The 25,324-nt window shown below is 41.7% G+C and overlaps 1 protein-coding gene across 4 annotated transcripts; it reads right to left on the minus strand.

The window, feature by feature from the left end:
* Window positions 1-2,900: 2,900 nt before the first annotated feature.
* LOC107200969 lies at window positions 2,901-25,159 on the minus strand. Of its 4 annotated transcripts, XR_004495789.1 has the most exons (3): window positions 24,760-24,894; window positions 13,487-13,554; window positions 12,080-12,732 (listed from the first exon to the last, which is right to left on the minus strand). XR_004495789.1 is itself a non-coding variant. In XM_015620114.2 (2 exons), the coding sequence occupies exons 1-2, from the start codon at window positions 25,138-25,140 to the stop codon at window positions 3,156-3,158; spliced, it is 633 nt and encodes a 210-aa protein (XP_015475600.1). In that variant the 5' UTR covers window positions 25,141-25,159; the 3' UTR covers window positions 2,901-3,155. The 4 variants fall into 4 exon arrangements, 2 of the variants coding, with proteins under 2 accessions (XP_015475600.1, XP_033367757.1); XM_015620114.2 differs by lacking the exons at window positions 12,080-12,732; window positions 13,487-13,554 and adding an exon at window positions 2,901-3,407 and having other exon boundaries at window positions 24,760-25,159; XR_004495790.1 differs by lacking the exons at window positions 12,080-12,732; window positions 13,487-13,554 and adding an exon at window positions 14,435-15,682 and having other exon boundaries at window positions 24,760-24,872.
* Between the last annotated feature and the right edge of the window lie 165 nt (window positions 25,160-25,324).

Here is a 25,324-nt window from a genome sequence, read left to right on the forward strand (position 1 = left end):
TTATGACTTTTCTGGGCACCATGGTGCTCTCCTTTGGTTTGTACTGGTTCGGTGAAATGATCTATTTTTTGCTGAAGTTAATATGGAGAAGAAAGCAGTGACTATTCCTTATGATTTCTTTTGGATACTTTCACTGGTGGCTCTTTGGCTAATTTCCAGACTTTTGGGCAGGCTTTGCTTGCAAACAGATGTGTCCTTTCCTCCAGGGAAAATGGGGGGAGTAGGGACCCTCAAGAAATCCCTGCCTCTGGGTGATGGGGCTGGAGGTGCTGCCCTCTCCCAGGGTATATCCCAGGTAACACCAGCATCACCAGGCTGTCCTGCCTTTCCTCAGCACAGCCCCAGGTCTCCTGGCAGTCCTGTGCACACCTGGAGCAAAGCCTTGTCGTGCTGCCACGTGCAGCCACAGCCTGTGGAGGAAGCCCTGTGCTCCAAAGTCCTCTGCTCCCTCCCGTGGAACAGCCACGTGCCGGGAGGGGTGGGAGAGCCCAGCCTGTGGAGTCAGGAGTCTGAGGTGTTCCAGGTGCTACAACAAGCTGGGATGGGGTGTCTGGTGTGATGCTTCTGCCCAGCTCCTTGGCAGGCAGGGCTGGAGACCAGCTCCATGCAGATCTTACTCCTTTGCATGGGAGATATTGGCAATGACAATAAATTGTTCTCACTTTGGAAGATGTTCAGATAGAGATCTGGCAGAGGCAAGCCAGCCTTCCCTTCCCCCTCCCTCCACCTTTGCCCTTCTAATAATCAGTGGGGAAGCATTTCCTTTGGAAATGCCGTGTTAAGCCTTGCTCTGAACAGTGGGTCCTGGTGCAGCTTCTGACTGAAACATTTACAGATCTTATCTGCAAGCTCTTCATTCTCTGTAAGAGATCTGGAGATGGATCTGTTCTTACTCACTGCCTGTCCAAGGCACGTGCAGAAAGCCAAGGCATGTGGAAAGGTCTGGTCTGGGCAGTGTGTGCTTGACACCTTTTCCTTGTGCTTCAGCACAACTCAGTGCCATTTCTGTGGTTTGCTGTGTGTGCACGGTCTTTTTGTGGCAAGCTACCTCAGTGTCTCTTCTTCTTACAAACTTGTCTTTGGCTTCCAAAAATTAACAGTCTCTAAGCTTTTTCACTGTGATCAAACGAAAGGGATATAATCCAATGGAGTGCTGCTTCTCCCAAGGAATATTGTCTGGATAAAGGCTTTCTTGTAACTAAAGTTTGCTGTCTTTTAAGACTGCTGTTTCCAATATTAGCATTTCCTTATCAGTGGTTTTAATGATCTTTAAAAGTAACTTGGGAAGTTTGTTCAATATTTGGATTATGGTGTATTTATTTCTTCATCTCATTATTAAGGCTAGATTTTATTTTATTTTATAAATGGAATCTCTGATTTGTGAACATGCATAGGATGAGGCTGAAGAGTTTAAAAGTTTTTCAAAAATGTAAACAACTAGAATATGTGGTATGAAGCATTCAATAAAACTGTTGATTTGTGTGCTGTAGCTGTGCTGGCACTGTTACCTGTGCAGCTGTATTGTGGCCCTCACAGTGAGCTGATCTGGCTTCAGTGAAATTCCTGAGTTATCTTCCAGTTTATCAATTCAGACTGCAGCTGGCTGGACTCCATGCCAACACAACTGGAGGGAGTCATGCAGAGAAGATAGGGCTGAATGGTGGGAGTGCCTTAAGTTTATGCTGTTGCTGCTGAAGAATTCTGGATTGTGAAACCAGGGCCTTGATGTTTGTAAACTAGTAAGGATGTGCACAATACATAATTCAGTGAAATGTTGCTTGCTTGTTTGTTTGTAAATCTGAAAAAAAATGTTACCGACTTGAAAGCCTTCCTAGGCAGGTGTCATTGGTCTCACTGTCATCATGGAAGCAATGAGCTGGAATTGTTTTAAGCAGAACCTCAGTTCTTAACAGTGTCTGCCTAAATCAAAAAAGGTTTCTTATTAATGTTATTTTGATGTTTTCTTTTGTTATATCACTGTACAGTGTGCTGGTGGCATTTTTTTATGTCTCAAAGCAAAGATTCTGTATTTCTGAAAACTACAAATGCACAGTTACTGTACTTATTTATGGTGATTTTCTCGCTGATTCATTATCAGAGTATGAGCTTGTTTCTGCAAAAGAGAAGGAATTTTGTGGGCTAGTATCTTAAAAGCCACTTTTAAGCTTCTAAATAAAAAGTCTGGAAAGTAAAAAGGGTAAAATCAGAGGCTGGAAGCTCTTACTGCATTTTAAAATTTCTGAGGTACCAGAAAGTTTGAGGTCAATTACAAGATGTGATGACTGTTAAAGAGTTGGAAAGTATTTTTTGTAGTACTTAAGGAATTTTTTGGGTTTTGGTGTGGGGTTTTCTTTGTTTTTTGGGTTGGTTGTTTTGAGGATATTTTTCCTAACCTTCATGGACAGAAGGGTTGAGAACCTGATCCTCTTCTGAAGGCAAATAAAGCCTGGAGACATCATGGTGGTTCAGGGCAAGGAACTGAGGTTCAGCTGAGGGTTGTACTGTGGTACCTCAGCCTGAATGACTATTTCTTGATGTGCATAAGGAAAGGCGGGCCTTGATCTTAATTGTACCTATGCTTTTCCTCTTCTTGTTCCCCCACCAACTCTGTTAGGAAAAGATATGATACCTTAAAAATGTCATGCTTTCTTAACTCATTGCTAGGTACCTTCTCTTAAAGCTTTTTTTCTTCAGTTCATCAGTTAATTCAGGAATTCAGAGGGGTTGCTCAACATACACAACAGCTGACTTCAGTATTAAGTAATATTTATTGTAATATTACAGCTTAAATTTTGATGTGAAATTATTTTTCTTCAAATTTCACTTTAAGTTTCTGAAGCAATATTTGTAGAAATATCTAGTAGATATTTTCTACTGGCAGCTTCAACTCAGTTCTTGGCTAGAGAATTTTAGACATGTATGAAATCTTATGGTGATAACAAAGCAAAATATCATTTTTACTTCCAGTTTCCTTAAGTTTTTGAACTGAATGTTTGAAGTGAAGCATTATTTGTTTGGCTCAGATGTTTATTTTCTCTTCAGATGGAAGTGAGCTGTAGATTCTTTGGAGATGGGTACGAATAACTCTTTAAAAGGTGCAGTTATGACAGTGTTGGCTTCTGTTACTCTGTTGAATTCTTTGATTAGTAATTAGATTACCTGGTAATCCAGGAGAGGTGGGTGCAATTGGTCTCTCCTGGCACCAGAGCTTTGCCATTCTCTTCCTTCCCCAGCTGGAGGGGCAGCCCATGAGGCAAGGGGCAGCAGGGGCTGCTCCTGGGGCTGGAAGACAGCCATGTACCAGAAGGCTGCTGCTGCATCTGGGCTTCTGGAAAGGTCAAATAGCTGCCTGTGAGGTGCCACTTCCCAGTGCTTTGGGTACTCTCACTCCAACTTGAGGAGGTGCTCTGGCAGAGAGAGAAAGAGAGAGCATCTGTCTGTGTTGCTGGTCACATCTGACCCATGGGAACTGATGACTCACTGTTGAGGCCTCTCTATCTCTGGTGACTGCACAAACTGGAACTCACGCAGAGGAGCTCCCTCCTTCGTGGTAAACCATCTTCTCATTTCCTGTGTGTGGATTTATTAGGCTTTAAAGATGTGTGGGTGTGTCCTTAAGGAAGTTTCAGCTTCTTCATTCTCTTCTAAATTAATAACTTGTTGTGACAGCACTAGGAGCTTGGGCTGTCCCCATTGGAAGCTGCATGTTCCTTAGGCTCCCTGGCAGTGCTGCTGGCTGGGGAATTGTCTGCCACATCCTTCTAGCCCCTGCCCAGTCAGCCTGGGGCTCACCCACTTGCCTTCTGTGGTGCTGCCTGTGTCAGGCCACACACCTGAGCTAAGAAAAGAAAGTTGTAGTAATGTATTCATTGTTCCATGAATACAATCACAACTCATATTTGGTCCCTCATAGACTTTTACCCAGTCGAGTCTTTTCTAAATTTATTTAGACAAAAAATAGATACAGTGAGGTTCTGCTGTATTGTCTAAAGTAAAGCAGTCTTAGCTGAAGAATGTGGTTTGCCTTTAAATCTGGTTGACTTCATTGTGATTTCTGTGTCTGTTTTTGTAGTAGAATGACAAAAGGTCTTGAAATTTCTGAAAACAAGCCTGCTGAGATATATAACAATAATAAAAAGAAGTAGTATGACTCTCATTACCTTAATTGTGTGTCTTGTGATGTACAGGTAAACATCTGTTATGTTTTGCTTAGTCTGTTTTTTCTGTCACAATTCAGAAATCAGGAATTTATCCTCAATGGAATTGACTAGTAGATGACATAATCCTGTTGCATAAGAAGCATGTCTTAAGCACTTCAATAGGAGGCTTCACTGTTTTTATCTAGAAACCATCTCTATTAGGAATTGAACTTATGGAATTACATATAGCACCATCTGTTAATTGTTAGAATAGTATAACACCATCTGTTAATTGTTTGGTATAAATAGATGTTCATATATACTTTGTAAGGCATGATCATTTCTTTAATATGCTCAGTCTCCTAAAGCAGAATTTATTAATGGTAAACCATTAATGTGTATGTGTATATATATATATATATACATGGGATTTTTAGGGACATTCTGATTGTCAACAATTGAATTCAGGTTTATTATGATTATCTACCCTCGGTGCCTACTCGCCTACACACCTGGACATTAAAAAGATGCAGTACCTGCTTTTAAGGTTTACAGACTACTGGGCTAGACTTGAAATTAGTGGGAGGGCATTGAGGAAAAACAGGGATAGCTGGAGGAAAGAACAAAGGCTGTGCTTGCATGGTTGTGTGGCTTACGTCACTTTGTTAAGCAAACAGGGTGGTTCTGCTAAGCCCTCCAACTTTGTAGTTGTGAGGATACGTGCCTCTTGTACCATGCCAAACCATCCCACTGATAGAGAAGCTAAATTGTTCTCCATCTAGCTGTCATCTTGCCAAAATACAATGCCTAGATTGTGATGTGGGGGATAAGATCAAATGTAAGGGATCAGTAGTGCCTTTGGGAATATCTCCCTCGCTCCTTCTCGTGGGAGACTTGCCTTCTTGCTGTCCCCAGTGTTATCGTTGCACTGTTAGTATTTCATACACCTGCTCTTTTTTAATCTTTTCTGCAGCAATCATTCTCTGATAGGAGGTATTAAAAAGGAAGATCCAACAAGGATGTAGCTATATCTCTTATATGCTGGAATTTGTGCTTCTGTCTTTGAAATTTCAGCTGGCATAGCATTGATGCAGGATGACACTTTGGCATTTTTTTTTATGTGTACTGGTGTTGTAGATGTGATCGCAACAGACAAAAATGCTTGTGCTGGTATAATTTTGCTGGGGACGTAAGTGAAGTTAAAGCATTATACCACAATAAAAAAAAAAACTTTACTCATAACATGAAGCTGCAGATAAGGAAGGATCTTCCAGTTTTACTAGTCTATCTTGGGTATGTCTGTGATCTTAGTGGGTCTTTCTCATCCTGCCTAATCTGAATCTGATCATATAAACTAGTGGGGATAATCAGTTAGAAAAGATTCATTTCAAAGGGAAGATTGTCACTTATGCTTGAAACAAGATTCTTATCTGGGAGTCTTCTTTCTTTCCAAGGCTTGTGAAGGTATATGGGACGGATGCTGGTGCATTTAACACTGCCATAGCCACTTGCATGTATGGAGAAATCTCTGCCAGTGCCTAAAAAAGGATCTCTTTCCTTCCAACACCCTTAGCCTGTCATCTGCCACAGTGACTGCCGAGACTTGATCCCTCAATGTGTCTTGATATTACAGCTCTACTACTACCACATGCCTTCCTGGCTGTGTACAGTGGGCTTGGGGCTTGTCTCCAAGACTCATTTGTTGTCCAAGTCTGTTATCACCCTCTGGAATGTGCTTGGGGTGACTCTGGCACACCTGTGAGGAAATGATGGCCACTTTGCCCCCATACTGTAGACGTTATGGCACATGCCAGGGCACAGCAGAGGCAAAGTCCTTTCATCAGTATCGCAGGACTAGGTCAGGCAGCTGTAATAGCCCAGGCCTGATCTACATAGGCCAAGCACTGCACGTTTCAAAGGCAAATGGAGCCTGTAAGGAGCCTGAACAAAACTAAATAATGAAGCTGGACTTTCAAAAAAATTGTGGGCTTTGTACTCTTACTCGGTCAGTGTACTTAAAATAGTTAATTCTGGGTGGTTTGCTTCAGACAGACAGGTAATGGTATATAGTTTTTCTTGCTGAAATTATATTGAATTCTGAGGAAATCTGTCTTTATATCTGAAAGTGCACTAGGCTCTGGACTCCTTGTAGCAGGAGTCTTGGGCCCCTACTTGCTCTGTCTGATGCAAATGACTGCTAATGATGTCCAGCATTGTGCACAGGGGCAGCTCTAGGTGGAGAAAATTATTCTGGAGTAGCTTATCTGGCTAAACCTGGCAGCTGAATTATGTTAATCAGCATTCCTTGCTTAATGAAAACCCAAGTGAGTTATTGAAATATCAGTCACACTTCTTGATGCCACCTCAGCTGATGTGACCACTTTTTGGATGTGATCCGAGATCTTTCCTTCAGCACTTGCCTCACAGTCATACATCTCTTATTTTTCCTTAGCTGTGAGGAGGTGCAAGTATATGTGACTGTTACTACAGTAACACTGTGATTGAAATTTCTAGTAGGAATGTGTTTATCTTGAAATCTATCTTTATCCTTTTGTGAACAGTCTCAATTTAGCTAAGACACTTCCAAAGTGAAAGTTTAAATTTATTCCACTGGAAGATGCTTTCTTGCAACAAACTTAGAAATATATTATGAACAAATTGTGTGTGCAGAGGGGGTGTTGTCTGAAAAATGTTCTTGTTAAAAATGAGCTAGATGCTTGAAATATCTACCTACAATGAGCAATAAAAACTATTAAACTGGTTTTCCCAACCAGGGCAATATAACAGATTGAACTAAACTGAAGAAGCCAAAACTGAACTTCTGGGTCTGATTTAATGAAAGTGGCCAAAAATAGATATTTTACTTACTTGCACGTGCTTGCATCAAGCCTCGAATTAGAAAATGGAGGAGAAAAACTGTGGGCAGAAAAGGATGGGAGCCTTTACACCACTTTCAGCTGATGTTGACTCAGATTCTTATTCTATGCCCTCTTAGCAGAAAGACCCTCTTGTGTCAGCAAAGGATAACCACATCCTATCTCCTTCCTTCCATCTGTATTAAGTCTGTGGGCCTGCTACAGCACGAGCAGAAATAAGCCATCCACTGAAGCCTGTGGGCTATCTCCCTGTTAAGTAAATACTGCCTATCACAGATGGAGCTTCAGGCTATTAACCAAACTTGTCTAGCACTGGGATTACTAATGGGAAACATGGCTGGAACTGATGGAGACAGGACTCTCAGGCTCATGAAGGCTAGGATTGGTTTTCCTTGGGAGGGGTTTTTGACTGAAATCTCTTGTCCTTGGTTGGCCACTGGTTAGATTTTGTTTCACTTTTAGAAGCCACACTGTTTGCCTTTTTTTGAGAGAGAAGTTCAGGTGCAGAATGTGGGAATATGATTTTATTGCAACTCATGTTATCACTGGTGTCTTTGTTCTTAGAACTGAGCAGCAGGTATATTAGAACCTGTAACAGGACCAGTGCTCTCCCAGCCAGTTGATGTGACTGGTCTAATTTGTACGAGCATTTTACTTAAGATCTACTTATGGACCTGCATGTCATTGTGTAAAGGGCTATGCAAACACATCCCAAAATCTCAATAGTCAGCTTTGTAATTTCAATAAGATGACTAGGAATTAGAGGAATCCAGGATGGTGAAAATAGGAAGAGAGCAGTGAGAAGATGCTGGTGTGCTATATGGACTCATGTAAGACAACCATCCTTCAGAATTGGGATGGAACTACACCATACTGGTAACGAAACAAAATGTGGGGGCTACTTTACTTTCTGAGGCTTCCTACTGTTGACATCTAAATGAGACCCATTATAATAGGAGTAAAGTGATTTGAATACTATTTTTTGGTTGGTTGGTTTTTTTGGGTTTTTTTTTTCCTCAAAATTAAAATGCCTTAGACAACCATGCTGAAGCCTCTTTACTCATAGGTTTTGTCTTGGGGACTGGAGTGGGTAAGACAGTTCCAAAGGATGTACAGGAAGAAAACAGGAGATTTTATTCACTTCTGTTGATGTTCACTTCCATGCTAATGCTTCTGACTTTGGAAAGAGGTGTTAGTAGTCTGTGAGAACTCATGCAGGTGCAGTATCTGCAGTCCCTCCCCTGGGAAATGATTTATCAGCAGCCTAAAGCAATAACTAAAACAGCCACCTGCCTTATTGCAATATGCCTTATTGCAGTTGGCAGTGATGTTACTGTGTGAAGGTTGCTGTATGTGTAGAGAGGCGGTGGTCTCTTCCTGCTCTGATCAGGAAAGAACTGTGCTGAAAGCAGAATGTCTCTTCAATGCTTCTTGAAACTTCAAGTTAATGATTTGTTTGACTGACTGGCTTGCCTGTAAGTGCATTGTTGGGTGATCTTATTGGAATGACAGGGCAGGAGAGCTCTTACCTCTCCTACTATTACTGTTTGTTTAGGCGTGTAGGTATTTCCTGCAAAGCCAGCTCAACAGAGCAGCTAGAGCCTGGCCTTGCAATCATCTGTAGTGTAGGAAAGCTAAAAGTTCAAGCTGTTCTGGTTTACATAGTTTACTCTTTTGAACTTGGCAGTATGATCTCTTCTGCATGTTTGTGGATTCTGCTAAAAATCTCCAGCACACTGGAGTTTATCTCAAAAAGTAAATGAGAAGTAGGGAGAACAGAGTGCCTCTGAAAATCTCAGAGATATTTTGATATATATAATCTTTGAGTTATTTCTTCCCTTCTTTAGGTGAAAGAAACTTCATGTGAGTTTGTGCTGGGGTATCTTCTTGGTCTTTGGACAATAAAACCCTTGATCTCAGCATTCATGATCCTTGAAACTCTTGCAGGATGCACAGTCCAGCTCCCAAAAGCACAGCTAGCTCTGAAGCTGGATACTGCTGCTGGAGCCTTGCCCAGTCAAGTTGTGAATATCTCTAAAATACTAAACCAATAAAACACAAGGAGTTCCACCTTGATATGAGAAAGAAAGAATTACTTTACATTGAGGATAGCAGAGCACTGGAAAAGGCTGCCCAGTGAAGTTATGGAGTCTCCCTTTCTGGAGATATTCGTAACTCACCTGGATGTATTCCCTTGTAACCTGCTCTAGGTGACCCTACCTTGGCAGGGGGTTTGGACAAAATTATCCCCAGAGATCCCTTCTAATCCCAACTGTTCTGTAATCCCAAAGGATTCAGATGATACAAAGATCAGCCTGGGCTAGTATTTGGTCATCTTTGACCCCTCTCCATGAGACTCAAGGGCTGCTGCTGACTGACTCTTTCAGCCCAATTAATGGTACACTTAATGACAGTTCTCTCCTTTCCTTATATGCCAGCCATCCATTCCATACCTCTGACTTGGCTGTGTAGATACTGAGGGAGACTGTTGGGAAAGCTTTGGGAGAGCCAAGGTAAAGGTTATCTACAGGTCTTTGTTCAAAGTCACCTTTTTCTTCATAGAAGATCATATCAGTTGAGCACTATTTCCTTTGGGTAACTCCCCTGTTGACAGTTCTCCATGATCTTCTCATTTTTATTGTGCTTAGAAATTGCTTTGAAGACTTCCTCCATAGTCTTTCCAGGGACTGTGATTTGGTCTGTGGTTTCCCAAGATAATCCTTGGAGAGGAATCTGACCTTTTTGCATTTCTAAAGTAATTGGGCCCTCCTGGAAGTGTCACCACCTTTCAAAGACAATTGAGGATAGCATCACAGTGGTGCTGGCCATCGGTCTCACTGGCCTCATTTCTCACATGAGCCCATAGGACCAGACACATGTTCAGTCTGTTCTCCCAGACACTTCCACTGGGCAGAGGAAGCAGGCCTCAGTTCAAGCCTCACCTGTAAAGGCCTTTTCTACTCTGTTAGCACCAAGGTCCCACAGCCCATTTAGCAACAGAACCGTGCTTTCTATAAAATTGGTTTTTATGACTCTGTACCAGGAGAATATCTTGTTGCTTCCTCTTACACTGTTTTATTAATTTTGGCTCTGAGGCAGCTTCAGCTTCTCTAGGACCCTCCCTGTACACCAACATTGTTCATGTTTCCTTAAACCTTCTGCTTTCAGTATGCTTTTGTGACATCTCATCAACTCATTCAGGGACGAGTTTAGTTTTTTTTCAAAACTAACAAAGTAAAATACCTGCTTGGGTGCTTGAGTAAAAGATTAAAACTCAGAAATAGTACTCTGACAGCATACATGAATACCCAGGGCTGTGGTAACTTGCAGTGCTTGAGACAGAAGTATTGTGTGGGCTGATAAAGTATTTGTGGGTATGTAAAGGGACTGCTAAAGGTGATCTTATTTTTGATGAGAACTTATGAATATTCACTCACTTCCTTTTCAGTTTTAGTAGCTATTTCCTATTGCAGCCTGTTGTGTATTGAATTGTTGGGGGTGTATTCTACACCCACTCTTCAGGTGTTGCCAACTCTCATGAGCATTCGTTCTGATTAAAGAAGTTGCTGGGCTATAATATCTGAATTCTTTTGGCCTTATATTCATGTTAGCCTGAAGGAGGAGGGAAGAAAAAGCACAATTTTAAGGGCCTCAGAAGCCACAGCACAATCAGCTTCTACCGGTGTGGTACAGGGCAGGATCAAGGTAGGTGTTCCAGCCAAGCTCCTGATGACTGGTTCCAAGTCCAGGAGGCAATTACTGCACTGCTGGTGCTTTTCTCAATGCTCAGGAGGAGGGGTTTAGCCTGTGCACTCCTTAACCCACTAATTTGGTATCCATGCAGCCTGCTCAAACATTTCTGGCTGCAGAATCTCCTGTGAGTAGAGCGTGAAGGAAAAAATATAAAATTTCTCTGAGCTAGAATGAATATCAAACTTAGCTGTGTGCTGCTTGACAGATAGCTCTGTTGGAGATGAATGGCTGAATGAGAGCTTGGAGCTGTAATGTGGCTCTTAGTGCCTGAGCATGTTTCACTGGCACTGAGTTTAGCTTTATTTAACTTGGGAAAACAGACAACACTGTGACGTCCATTTTATAAATCTATTACTAAAACTGACTTTTTTTACAGCTTCTGCTGCCTTCAAGGCTGGTAGAAATCCCCAGGATGAAGCCAGAAAGAACATAATCTGTTGAACTGTGATGCTGAAGCAGATTTGCAAACATCAATAGTGAATAAAATATTCTGCTTAAAAACATAAATCACTACAGTTGCTGAAATAGCTGACTATGATAAAAAGGCAATGAATTTTTCATGAAGTACAGCAATAGCACCAGATGGCTACTGGGCTTGTGGGAGAATCTTTCCATTTCACATTAATTCTGAAAAACAGTGAACTAAAAACAGCATGCAGTACTGGTCACACACAATGCAACTGGTCACACACAGTGTTAGTTTGGAGGTAAAATAAGTGGATGGAGTCAGTTTTGTTCTAAACTGGCTTATTGTCCTGGGCTTCTACTTGAGATCTGGCTCCATGGGTTCTTTTGTCTACACAGGTCTCTCTGCAGTGTGTAGGTGGGTGGGGTTTGGTTTCAATTGCTTTATGCTCACACAGTTGTCTTCTGTCCTTTTTTTATCTTTTCAAATCCTGCTATAATTAACTTGCTTTCAAAGAGATGTAGTTTCAAGACAGAATGGATGAAACTACTGTAAAAGTTCATGTGAACTTTACCCATGTCATATGAGCTGCAGTGGCAGTGTCTGCAGTGTATGGCTTTGTGATTTGAGAGTCAGTTTAGTGTTGTACTTTCCAATGCTGAAGCAACATTTTTATTAAACATTGGTGTGTGCCTGATACTTAAATTTATGGCAATTTCTAGCCAGGAGTGCATTATGTCTAGCATGTGCTGCCCTTAGTCATGCCTGCTGACCTGCTTTGTCATCGCTAGCAGGATAACGAACTAGAAACCTTAGAGTACAAATTGCTGTTGATGTAACTCTTAGTGAAGAAGTAGTTTGGGGCTCAACTCTGTGACCTGTCAAAACCAAAGAAAAATGCTCAATTAAGGATTCCTCAAACAGAAAATTTATTGTCCAGAGCTTTTGTTTGCGTCTTTTTTAATTTTTTTTTCGTTCAAACCTAGGTCATATTTCTAGACCTTCATTTGGAAACCTAAATTAAATTTTAGCCACCAACTGTGATTTTTGATTATTCTTTTTCCTACCTTCTTATTTTCATAGTGGCATCTCAGCCAGTTTAACAAAAGCAAAACATGTTTTTTATCCGTTGTACTTCTGACCACAGTACTTCTGAGTCATGGGAAATGGATTTCAATATGTGGTGGCATATGTACAAGCAATGACTGCCTTAAACAGACTCTTACTCTGTTCCAGAGAAAGGTTTAATGAACACTAATCTATATGAAGTTAAAGTTTTGGGTTTTTTAGTCATGCAAATTGATTTATTTTGTCAAGTGCCCTTCACACCCCCAGTAGGAGAGCCTTTTTATGGAGAGTTTATCTGTGTGTACTTTGCCCTCATCAACCTGCCAACACATGGGTGTGTCCTGTCTTGGAAGTGAAGCTCAGAGTTCCTGTTCAGCTATGTGGTGGCTGACGTCCATCCACGTGGTACAGTACAGTTCATAGCAGTTTTGGGGAGAAAACCTGTAGCTGCATTAACTTGATGCCATTCCTCAGCTCTTGTGCCATGGTCCTGCAAAGTTAACCAGTGAGGTTAGCTGACACAGCTTTCTAACTAGGGGTGATCTAACTAACCAGGATATATATTTGTGAATATACATTTCAAGAGCTACACACACTGATGAGGGAGTACACACATATCAAGGCAAGGTACAGTTTACATTTCTGTATAAAATGGATTAAGAAAATTGAGTCTAAATATTAAGTTATTGCTTCAGATTAGCCCTCAGATTATATTAGTCTGATGCCACTGTACTCTGCTTGTGTAGCAGATTAGCGTGTGCGGCTTGGAGTGTGGAATGAGGAGGGGATAGAGGGCACCTGATCTCAAAGTCTGGATCCATAGGATGTGTCTAGGATTGGGCTGGGAAAGGCTTGGCACAGCCCCTCTGGGGCAGGTAAAGCACTGTACCAGAGAGCAAATGCTGTCTCCCAACACCAGCAGTTTAGGGGCAAATTACTGAACAGTATTTCATTATGGGCTCTTTCTGGCAACAGACTTCTGGTTGGGTTGGTGGTGTTTCCCTTGCCTTCTCTAGGGTATTGTACTGCAGTATTATATAATAATTCTTTACAGGCCTTAGGCATGCTGCACACTGCAGAGCTGGCCAGCTTGGATCTCAAAGCTGGGACTATGGCAAGAAGCGCTGGAGCTGCAGGGAGAGTACTGCGTGTCCCCTTCCTCTCAGGAAGCCGGCGTAGTTTACTTGTTGGAGTGTGCTGTTATCTGAGCTGCAATTCCTTGTTTCTGAGTTCATGAGTCTTACCTAAAAGCAAGTGACCTGTAACTCCTGGGTTTTCTTTTTGTTTAATTTGAACCACCTCAGATATGACCCTGAAACAAAATGAACAGGAAGATTTAGGAGCAGACTTGACAAAGCCTACTGAAAAAAAAAAAAAAAAATAAGGGCAGGGAGGCGAACTGAAACTGTGCCAAGCAGTTATGGAGGGGTGAATGGACTGGAACAAGAGTGGTTTGAAGTAGAGGAAGCTGGGCATTATGCAGAAGCAGACTTACAAAGAGGTAATGTTACTCCAGTGTAAATATGTGCAACATGCTAATCCAACCCAGCTCTGCAAGATTCTTGTATGAACACAAGGTTCAGAGCGTTGCCATTCAATGGAGTGCCCCAGCAGAACCAAGAAAATAAAAGAAGCACCCTGTCAGTGTTAGTCACTGTGGCTCTATATGTGTGTGTATGTTGATGATTGCACATATTCTGAAAATATGTGCAATCATCTTGAAATGATGCTGTATTTCAGATGTATTTAAGTCTGTGTTGTAACTGTCTTGAAATGTACTCTGAAGATTTTATTGTCTTATTCAACTGTGTAAAATTAGTAACAATGCAACTGTTCACTGCCAAAGTCATTCCACCTAAAGAAAACAAACCATTATCTTTCTCTGTCTACATTCTCTGGGTATAAACACAGGACTGCTTTTGCTGGCTGGAGAACTGCTCTGGCTATTTATAGCATTGCAAAAATCTTTCCAGATTCTTGTTACCTATTAACAGGCTGTTCTTTTTGATATGGGACAAAATAAAAAGTGACAATGATCTCGAAGTGGACAGATAGAGAAAGGCTAGAGAATCCTAGGAGATGCAGCATTTCTGTTCTCCTTTTAGTTTTTTGTCAGTTGCTCCCAAATCACACTGCTGATCTACAAGATACTCATGAACAATTCTCTTGTCTTGTGAAAATACTCACTGAAAAGCTTCATGATTCCGAGAAGAGGAAGATAAACACCTCTAGGGCTCTCACTGCTCCCTGATATCTTGTTTTACTGATGAATGCTGATTAGCTGGACCTGAGAAGTGGTGCTCTCAGGAAAACAAATGCAGGCAGCAGGAAACGGTGTGGTTATGTTGCTCTCATTTAATGTTTCAATTTTGTTTTGGAATATTTTATTGCCTTCAAAGTTGTGTCTCTGTGTCTGCTGGCATAACACACGTAAAAAATACCGTACTTCAGTGTAAAGAAAACATAGCTGAACATTTGAAAACCTGTCTAAAAGTGAAATGAGACTTTCTGAAATAACATAGGAGAACTTCATATTTCAACTCCATATTCCTGACCTCTGGCAGCTGTTTAAAAGCACACGGAAGGAATGAACTCGTGGTGCTGGCGGCTCAGAGGTCTTCAAAAGTAATTTCCAAATAATGGTGTGTATAGCTGCATGTACAAACATACACTCGGGTGTTTGGGGGAATGTTGTGTGGCTGTCCCTCGCTCCCGTCCCGTGGGAGCCTGCACTGCATGCCGCAGCTGCTGGAAGCAGGAGGCAGGGCGGCTCCCGGCTTCTTTCCCTGCCCTGCCAGGGTCCCTGCTGGGGGAGGGAAGGTGTGTGGCTCCATTCACTCCTGAATTGTGCAAGACGAGCGTCAGCATGAGGTCAAAGAAAGAGTCAAGCGCACTGATGCCATATCATGTTTTTACTTCCAAGTGGGTTTTTTTTTTCCCTTCCTCCTTCCTGACCTTGTCTAATTTTTTTTTTTTTCCCTCATCCTGACAGTGCCCCTTTCCTCTTCTGCTATGACAGCATGAAGCAGGGCAAGTGTGGCCTTGGTGGTGTTTTAAAGTGGAGGTTTCCTTTCGCAGGGCAGAGTCAGAGCTGTGGGGCTGCTGCTCCCGGCCGGGCTCCGGGCCGTGCCCGCTGCCCCACGGACAGAGCGCTCTGTCTGTCTGTCTGTCCGCCCGCAGCTCTGGACTGCTGCCAGGCCGTGGCATGTTTTCAAAGCTGTTCCATTGTCCCTTTTCCTTTGATGTGCGAAGCTGAGCAGGAGTGCGAGTGCCTGTTCCTGCAGAAGAGCTCGGGAGATAACAATGTTATCGGAGCGTGAGATGAATATCCATGTAATGCTGTTAATATTCAGATAGCACCGGCTTCCCGGACATCACGGGAGACGGACTGACTTTCGGCCAGGCTCTTCTGCTTGTAACATATAGGCTGGACTAACCTACTGAGAAAAATGGATGTACATGAAATTTCTGACCTTGATTTAGTGTAGTCCTTAGGACAACCAGAACCAACCCAAGCTCAACTGTACATGCTTCTGTATGTAATTAGACAGGTAATTAGAGGAAGTTCCACAAACATACACATCAAACAGATGCGTATCACTGCCCACAGCTAAGCAAAGCGCACACAAGGAGCAGGACTACTTCCCTGCTCTTCCTCATGAACAGGGGAGCTGAGGAAAATGCGGTGGGCTAGAGAAGCCTCAGAAGAGTAAACAGCAATACTGTTGATTTTCTGGTGGGGAGAGGTTATTGCCAAGTTTTTCTCATCAATAGAATTAGGGTGAGGTGTATGGGCACCATGACAGGTGGGAGTAGGACAAGTGCATTAAAATTTTAGGGTAAACTACACAGCCTTCTGCTCTCTGGGTGGATGCAGCCCTTGAGAAAGACATCTTTTAAGCCAATGGGAGGTCAGTGGAATGATCAGAAGATATGTTCAGAGATTGCTGTTCGTGCAAAGAAAATGAAGGTCCAGCACAGTCTGCTGCTGCCTTTACAAACCACCCATGACTGGTGGTGATCTTCAGAGAGGGTATTTTTAAAACTTTTTTAAATTTCTTTTTTTGTACCTAACTAAGGTGGGTCCAATAGCCTGCCTTGTCTATTAATGTTATTTTTCCATTCTGTGTACAATTTGAGAGATAGGCAAACTTATTTTTCTAGATGTTGAATAGGTACCATTGCCTAGATTTTTTTTCTGCAGCTGCAGGGCTAACTGAACCAACAAACACATCCAAGATTTGTATTAGATGGTATAATAGGCTCTTGGTGCCTTTGTAGTTCCCTTGTCCTTTGGTTCTCAGAGCAAGGGAGTGAACTGGGAACCTGAACTACACTTTCCTGTGCAGACAGCAGGTAGTGCTGAGACACTCGAGTCTCTGAAACACCTAATGTACACCTCCAGCATATCATTGTGTTTTGTGTGTGCAATACTTTGGTTAGATTTCTGAGAGGGAAATGAGACATTAGGACTATGCAATCTCTAACAGCCATTATCATTAATAATGCATTAAAAAGCAGGTTTATAGCCCTGAGGCTATCATCTCAATGCATAATCTCAGAAATGTCAAGGTGACTCAGGATGATGTGATGGACCATGGCATCTCTGAACTGCTCTGAAACATGTTGTTCCAAATAGCACACGTGGCAAAATGTGCAGGGTGCTCAGACAAAAAGGCTTTGTTGCCCTCCAAATCATAAACACTCTTCTCCTTGGCAAGGGTACATAGCAGCAATGGTGTGTATTGTCTTTGCCTTCTGAAAATGTGGTCTTGTTTTTATGGTCTGCAGCTAATTTGGCACATGAAAGCTTCTGTCAGCAAATAATAATCTAATTTCTCCCTTTATTGGGATAGAAATACTTTTTGCTCATGTTCTTAGTGGGAGAAGTTAAGTATGGCCCAAAAAATATTTGGGGCAATAAGGACATATTTACCACATTGTTGCAGTCGAGCTGAAAGTTCATACAATTAACAATGTCTCTCTGTGTTAGTTTTTGGCTGTGTCACCATAGGTCTCTCAGATAACATTATTCTTTTGAGGACAGCAGCCCCTTTTCACACAGTGGGTTAGCCAGCACCATGTTTTTGTTTGTAAATTGCATGAGAGGAGATTTGAGCTCTTTCCTGGGGTCAGTGCAAATCAAGGTTGAGCACTGATGCCAAAAACTCACATCTATTCTTTGAGCAGTGGTGGTGTTTTTTGTTTTTTTTAATTATATATTTTGGTGACAGAATTCAAAGTGACAAAAAAAAAATGAAGTTGATGATGTGAAGGGAATTGTAGGAAGAAATTAATTGGAATTATCCATACTATAACAGAAGGTTATCTAAAAGGGTAGTTAATCTGTTTTCATTTTGAGTATATAGTTGCAAATCCTTAGTAAATAGCATTCCTAGTAGGGACCAGGTGGCTGAGCCACTCCTCCCACTCTGTGACCTGATGCTTTCATTTTATTTTTATACAGAGACTTTTAACAATAGACTTTTATTATGTTTAGTGGACTTTTTTTTTTGTTTATAATGGGCTCAGCTTCCTGAGCAGCAGAACATCTACCTCCCTTGATAATTACCCAGGAGTTTCTCTGAGAAAGCTCTTCTCTTAGAAAGCTTTTCTCTTTCAGCACGTTGTTTACTCAATAAATTTGATCTGCCTTTTGCATTCTAAGTGGGTTAGTCCATTTTAGCACCAGTTGTCTTTCTAAATTAAATTAGCCTTTTTGGTATAACAATGCAGGTGCATATTTGTTGAGTTTGGAACAAAACTGAGACGGACCCTTGTCACTTCCAACTTTTTATGCTAGAGGACTAACACCCAAGTTATTCTTGGGTTCTGGTGTGGCTGAGGCTGTGCAGTGGGAAATTTGGCTCTGCCCACGGCATGTTACAGCACAAAGTGACTTTGGGTAGTGTTAATGCGAGTCACAGCTCTGTGGTAAACATCTGTCTGGTTAGTAGCCAAGCTCTCATTAATTTCTAATTTCTATAGAGTCAGGCTTGTAAATCTCTCCTTATTTTCCCTTCCTCCTACAGCATCTGACACAAATGCACATATGAGCACATACCTGCCTATACTTTCTGTTTTAAAGCCAGGTGGCCATGTTAGCTGAGGTAGGGCCATGCCTGAGGCTACAAAGTCATGGTGAAAGGCTTTCTCTGGTATCCTGGCCTTGGTGCTGTCCTAACATGCTCATACAGATGCCTCTTTTCCAAGTATGGCACATGTACTGAAAAAAACTCTCATCTACTTGGCAGAAGCCTGCAGTTTGCAATGCAAACAAATCCCTGTCTGCCATCCAAGTGAGTTATACACCAAGCCTGAATTCCTTTATTCTTCCCAGTTCTTCTCTGTAAAATGGTTCTTTCATCCTTTGGTAAGATGGTTTGGATGAAAGGTGTTTAATCGATGTAAAATGTAACTGTTAGGAATGTAACTCATTGTTTCAAGCTGCTCATGCTGGTGATATACAACCCAGTTCTTTTCCTCTCAGGCATTACTCCAGCAAGGAAGAATAAGTTTTGACTGCTCTTCAAGCAGTCATATCCCAAGCTCATGACACTGCTGCTCTTTTAAAGCCCTAATGAATGACCTTGATTTTACTAATGCTTTTCCTAATCCTGATAAGAAAAGTAACTTTTGCTTCTGACAGTTGACTCTAAATATCTTTGATTAACTAGCAGTAAAACTGAGGCTTTCTCTTTAGTTAGGAGGTTTTCTTAGCAAGAAGCAGAGCTGTTTGTATCTGAAACAATCAGGTTTCTTTTCCTGCTGGCTTTGTCTCATTGAGACTCTGCTCACTGAGTGTGGGGATAGCAACTTGTTCTAGAGGTCATTGATCCATCAGCAGTGTCCTGCTGTAATCAAATTGCTTCTGATGCTCCTTTTAAAAATTTCTTTGTTTTCTTTTTTGGCCAGGAAAGGTTGCTACAAGTGCAATAAGTCCTGTAAGACAGTGTGTTTTGAGGAGTTCTAAGTGTCTATAAAATTTAATTGTCTGGTTTAGTCCATGGCACAGATAGCTCTAGGAGTCAGAAAAGGCATGGATGGTAAAGTCACAGGAGTGGTATGGAGACGTAACATTCTTCTGAAAAAAACCCCCAAATTAACACCCAAACAAAAGAACTTCATATAAAGTCCTTTCTAACTCTTTTTTCTTTTCTCCCTTGGGCCTGTGCTGCTCCTGTCGGAGACCTGTTTGGATTACAAAGTAGCAGTTTGCTCCTGGCAGGTCTTACAAGAGCTTGATGAGAGAGAGGAGTCATTACCTGCTATCTGCCAGCAGCTCCAGGAAGAAAGAAACGCAATTTGGGTCTCCCTGAAGGTGTCAGAATTAAGAGAAATCCAGCCTTCAGGTGCTTATTATGTATAATCATAAAACCAAGGGTTAATGAGGAAAGCCCCTGTGGTATTTCAAATGTTTGAGGGATCTCCTAAGGCTGAGCAAACTAGGATTTGGGCTGGAGACTGAAGTCTTAAGAGGTAGTCCCGTGGGACTTTTGCAACCCTACGTGACTCTCACTTTCACTGGCTCAGCTTGCTCTTTTCTGGGCTGTGACGCAGGTGTTAAAGCAAGAATGGGGAAGTATTAATGCCTGATAAGCAGCATTTTGTAAAGTCACTAAGTAATTGGGTTTGAAGCAGATTACCCTATTCACTGTCTGAATGCTAGCACGTATCCTAGCACACACACCAGCACAAATAGAGTCTTGTATAAACAGTCACGATATTAACTAATTTAGTACACGCTTGTCATAGGGTGTGTATTGTTTTCTCACCAATGCCAAACTGCAAGCTGGCTCTAGCAGCATAGGATGTGTTAAAAAAAAATGGCTGAGGCGAGGGAAAACCTTTAGGTACCAATAATTCACACTGAGGAGTCCATAGGTACTGTAAGGTGTCTTCTGCATCTGGTATGCATCAGATTTTTGAGCATTGGCTTGATAAACCTAGAAATCCTGACTGCATCCTTGAAAGCAGCTGTGTAAGAATAGTCTGTATAAAGGGAAATGGTCCCTTTTGTAGGAATATACTTCAGACAGCTGTGGAGCTCCTACTGAAATAAGGCTCTGTTGTGAATTTCTTTTGCCTCATCAGATAATCTTGTCAGAAAGTCCTCAATTCATTTGCCAAATGACATAAGATAATGCAAACGCTATATAGGCACCCCAGTGATTTCTGCTTTGTCTCTAACTGCTGTTCTAGGAGGGTACATGTCCCATAATGTCTGATTAAATACACAACCTGAGGTCTTGGATATGTCAACAAAAATATAAAGCTGTGGTACACCACAAAAGCATAAGGGAACTAATTTCCTCTTTAAGTACAGTACTGTGAAAAACTGAAGAGTAAAAATTTTTCAGTTTCCTAAAATACAAGTTTCTCTATCACCTAACTTTCTTGAGCAGCTGAAAATCTCTTCACTAATGATATAAGGGCTTTGAAGGTGGAAAATGCTTTGTTTGTTTGTTTTCTCAATGCCAGATGCTTTTCAGCCTCTCCAACCAAAAGTTTCTAACAGTCTAGGATGTGATATTAGGTTTTGTGGGGGTTTTATTTTTTAATAACTATCTTTGATTTCATAATTTGTTTCCTTAGTTTTAATCAGTAACGAGTTAGTCCCGTGTCACTCAATTCTCAGTTGAGATCTGTGTGTTTATAAAAATCAGCATCAAGCTGCAGCATGTATTCCCTTCCAGAAGTACATTGTGCAAGAGAGCTGCAGTCAGTTGTGCTCAGGAAAGCCTGTCTGAGAGCACGTAGCTGGAAGCATGGGCCGTAGACCATGGAGCTGCACGGACCTTAGCAGGGCTCCAGCATCACAGAACAGCAAACCTAGGCAGATGTTCTTTAGCAGTGGGTTTGATGAGTGGTGTTTATGACAAGTAAACTTGTCTAAACTTGTGTTCAAAATCAGTTGAGCTTAGATCCTATGATTGAACACTCCCTTACTGTACTCAGTCTCCTTACTGTCTTCGTGGTAGGAACTCCTTCTAAAATTATTGATGTGAGCAGGGGACTTTGCCTAGCTTTAACAGAGATTGGACTGGATATCCACTCTTATTTTTTGTTGGGATTTTTTGAACAACTTTAGCCTGACAGAGTTTGTGCAGTCAAGACTGTCTCCAAAACTACATCAATTACAACCTACAAAGGATCTTACTGTTATCTCTTAATACTGAATAAAATAAGAACACGCCCAACTTGCAATGATAACAAAATGTGTCAGTGGAAGGTGTAGGCACAGAAAATTAAGTATTTCTCTCTATCTTGGCTCTTTGGTCAAAAATATACTCTGCTCCTGAACCCAGCTCTGCCAGCTATTATTCAGGGCAGTTGTAAAGACAGATTGTCAGACCTATCACTGCTGGGGGGAGATGTGGAAGGTAAAGGGGCAGAGGAAAGACTATGAGCTCAAACTTGACAAAAGTTTTTGAAAGCTGAAAATGTGAAGATTTACTCTATGGATTAGCAGCTGTCAATTTTTCATTAAAACCAGCATCAAGAGACAGCTATTTGCAGTCAATTTTCTATGAGCAGGATTTAGTTTGAGAAGGATGGTTCCTAGTCAGTGTAGCTCTGCTGTTCTGCAGCTGTTATGGTGTTTACTAGGTTACTTATCCTCACAAGTTTGGAGCTGCAGCTAATTATACGGTTGTAAATTCAACATGAACTTCTTGTATACTGCACTAATCCTTATCATACTGTACTATACTTTGAGAGAGCCAAGCAACAAGAGTGTGCTATCCCTCTTTTTTTTTTTTTAATCATTTCAGTAAGTGGGTGAGAAGGATAGGTCAAACTCTGTATTTGTCTCTTGTGGCAGTGTACTCTTCAACAGCAGTGGGTTATAGGTGTTCAGTGATGGGGCAGCTGGCTGACAAGGAGGTTAGAGTATTGCAAAGGAAGTTTTCTATAGACTTATGGATATCATGAAATGACCAAAAGTTTTACGGGAGTGTAGAGTTAGAGGTAAGGGTAGAACCCAAGAAAATGGTGGCTCTATCTCCACACAGTGGGTGTTTCTAAGGAGAGTGATCTGTGCTTTCTTCCCAAACACTGTGCTGTGTGGCCCAATGGCACAGGACAGGGGTGGCAATCAGGAAAAGCATTCCAGATGTGGTCTATTGCCATAAAGCCTTTTTGTTTTGTTAATTGCTTGCAGGCAGAGAGGGGGCTCCAGGCTTCTGTATCAGTGCACAAGTACCTGATCTGCTCTCGTGCCTATTGCCTTAGGGCAGCACTTCTCTCTTTGGGAGAGATGCCTTCAGAAACTGTTAGCTGATGTTTAGTGCTGCTGAATAACGATCAGGTACTTTCTCCTTTCTTCCTATTTTCTTTTGTTTTATTCTGAAATTACCTCCTCTGTGACCCTGAGCCTTTCCACCCCACATACAATGTTATCTGTGTTTGAACTCTGTTCCCAAGGTTTCTTTCTGGTTTTGGTGAGGATTTATTAGGATATATCTATTTGCTTCTCTCCTACGTGTTTTTGAGATGGACAGTAGCCAATGTCAGATACCACAGGGAAAATATAAAGACTCTTCTAATAATTCCTGTAGCTCTGGAAGAAAAAACAAATTGCTTTAATGTAAACCTCTGCTCATGAGTTAATTTTTCATTTGCCCCTGTTGCCTGATTTGCTTTCCTAAGGGCACAGCCTCCCACCTAATGCAGGTGTGAGGCAGGTGTTCCTTATGACTGAAGATGGTCTATTTGGGGCAAGCATGTGTCAGCCAAAGTCCCCACCTGCTTTCAAAGTATGCTCCTCAATGTCAAATTCAAAGGATGGCTTGAAGGTCAGAGAGGATTTTGTGGCTGCTTGTCTTTGGTTACATGTCTGCATCCTTGTTATAGAAACCAGAAAACAAAAATTGAGGGAAGTACAGATAGCTGAATTCTTGACAGATGATATAGATTGAATGTGTTTCTATACATGTAGAGGGAGGCAATTTCATGAAAAGTGCAAAAATGAGTCTAGGAGGCAAGACAGACTTAGTTGTTAATACTGGATAGTTGGTGCTGGTTTTGGCTGGAGTTTATATTCCTCATAGTGGTTAGTAGGGAGCCATATGTATGTAGTAGGTTAGTATGGATTATTGTGTTCATCATTCAGGGATCTTTCAGTTCCTGTTGAGTAGTGCCTACCCTGAGCCAAGGCTGCTTCTGCTTCCATCCCAATGCTGAGCAGCTGGGGGTGCACAAGGATTTGGGAGGGGGCATGGCCAGGACTGCTGACCTCAAATACCCACAGGAGTATCCCAGACCATATGGCATCATGCTTGGCAATAAAATTTGGGGGGAAGGTTGACTGGGGAGCTACTGCTGAGGGACTGGCTGGGTATTGGTGTGTTGGTGCTGAGTGATTGTTTTAATTAGTGTCTCCTTTATTTCTCTGGTTTTATTTTTCTCTTTTTGCTGTTTTCATTTTATTATAATTTGTTATTTTTATTTAATTTCAGTTATTAATCTGTTTTTATGCAAACCCATGAGTTTTCTCACTTTTACCCTTCTAGTTCCCTTTCCTTCATCCCACTGATGGTATTGAGTGAACAGCTGTGGGGTGCTTAGTTGACAGCTGTGGTTCAACCATGGCATAGCTATACCTAATGACTTGACTTTCTCTTGTACTGGAGAGTATTTTATTTAACTGCTCTGGGTTTTACTAGAGAAGGAGTTTGTCTTATCTTTTTTATTCCACCCCCCCACCCCCCCCCTTCTAGTTTTTTTGTGGTGTGGAGACTGTTCCCTTAATTTAGGTTTTTTTTTTTTTCCATGGGTGTCAATGACAGTGTTTGCACTCTCTGAAAGATCAAATTTAGGGGGTATTTTGATGGGCAAAATGAACAAACACACCAATCCAGTTGGTATATAAAATTGTATTGCAGCAAATTTTTTGGCCTTCATTTCAAGTCTGTCTCAAACTGACTGTAGCACAGAAATATGTCCCTTTCCAAACTCATTGATTTCTTTTATTTTGCAGGATCTTGGCATGCATTATTTCACATATGCAAGCGTGCTCCCAGGTGTCTTAATACATATTACATTTTGGTTAAATTTCTATGGAAAGTCAAGGTCTCTAAAGAGAATTTATTATTAGAGCTGAATGGAATTAGAAACTGAGATATAGTGGTGCTACAAGGAGGACAAATTTATACCAAGGGCAGCTCCAAAATGATTTGCATAACTTCGGTTGTTTTCTGCTACCTGGAAACTTCAAGAGGCTGAATATATTCTTACATACTTGCAATTTATAAGGGCTATAGGTATCTCTAATCCACAGTTTTCTTTTCATAGAACTATGTTTTCCATTCCTGAGTCTGGCCTCCTGCTATATTTGTGTAGATAAGTAAGGGGTTTTTTTCTGCAATATCTTCGGGCGTGCCTGAAAAATGTTTTCTTTTGATAAAGAAGTAGTGGGTTGGTTTTTTTTCAGAGTAGCCCTTACCATAGAAACATGTTTTCAATTTAATACTGATAGGAAGCTGTTAGTTTTTAAAAAAGTTACCAAAAACCCTACCTTTTTCTCTTTCGTAGTCACCTCAAGATGGTAATTTGCTATCTCAGGTGAGTAGGACCACAGGGTCAGGATGACAGTACTGCAGGTTTGGAGGTCAGCATGCTCCCTTTGAGAGGCCACTGCTGATAGTGCCAGTCCAGCAGGGTTTTGCTGGAAGTCTTTCCCTGTGTTCCATCCAAACATGGTGCTAGTGATATCCTGGTTGTCAGAAGTGCTGGTGTGACTGAAGAGCTCTGTGTACGACACTTTTGGACAGTACAGCTGTGTGAACTTCTGACGGAGCCCCAGCAGCTCATGCCCTTCCTGCCCTGTGCTGGAGCTGCCTGATGGCACTCTACCTCTTGTAGCCATCCCTGCACCCAGGAGAGAGCTCACTTGCATAATCCTCCTGTCCCTTTCTTACACAGGGAAACAGAAGAGGAGGTGGAGAGGAGTACACAAATGAAAATCCTGACAAGCACACATGAGCAAGGCTGTGCTGAAGCACTGCGATTCAGATTTTGTCTCATCTCACCTGGTCCTTAAAACTGCTCCAGTTGGTGGTTTGGGTCCAGAAAACAATAAT

This window comes from Parus major, chromosome 2 (genome assembly GCF_001522545.3).
Source record: "Parus major isolate Abel chromosome 2, Parus_major1.1, whole genome shotgun sequence".
Taxonomy (NCBI): Eukaryota; Metazoa; Chordata; class Aves; order Passeriformes; family Paridae; genus Parus; species Parus major.

Excerpts from the sequence above, each read along its gene's own strand:
- LOC107200969 (XM_015620114.2), bottom strand. The coding sequence starts at position 25,140 with ATGCAAGTGAGCTCTCTCCTGGGTGCAGGGATGGCTACAAGAGGTAGA. Across the intron at positions 3,408-24,759 it reads TGACTACGAAAGAGAAAAAG|AGCACCTCCTCAAGTTGGAG; the intron begins GTAGGGTTTTTG and ends TCTCTCTGCCAG.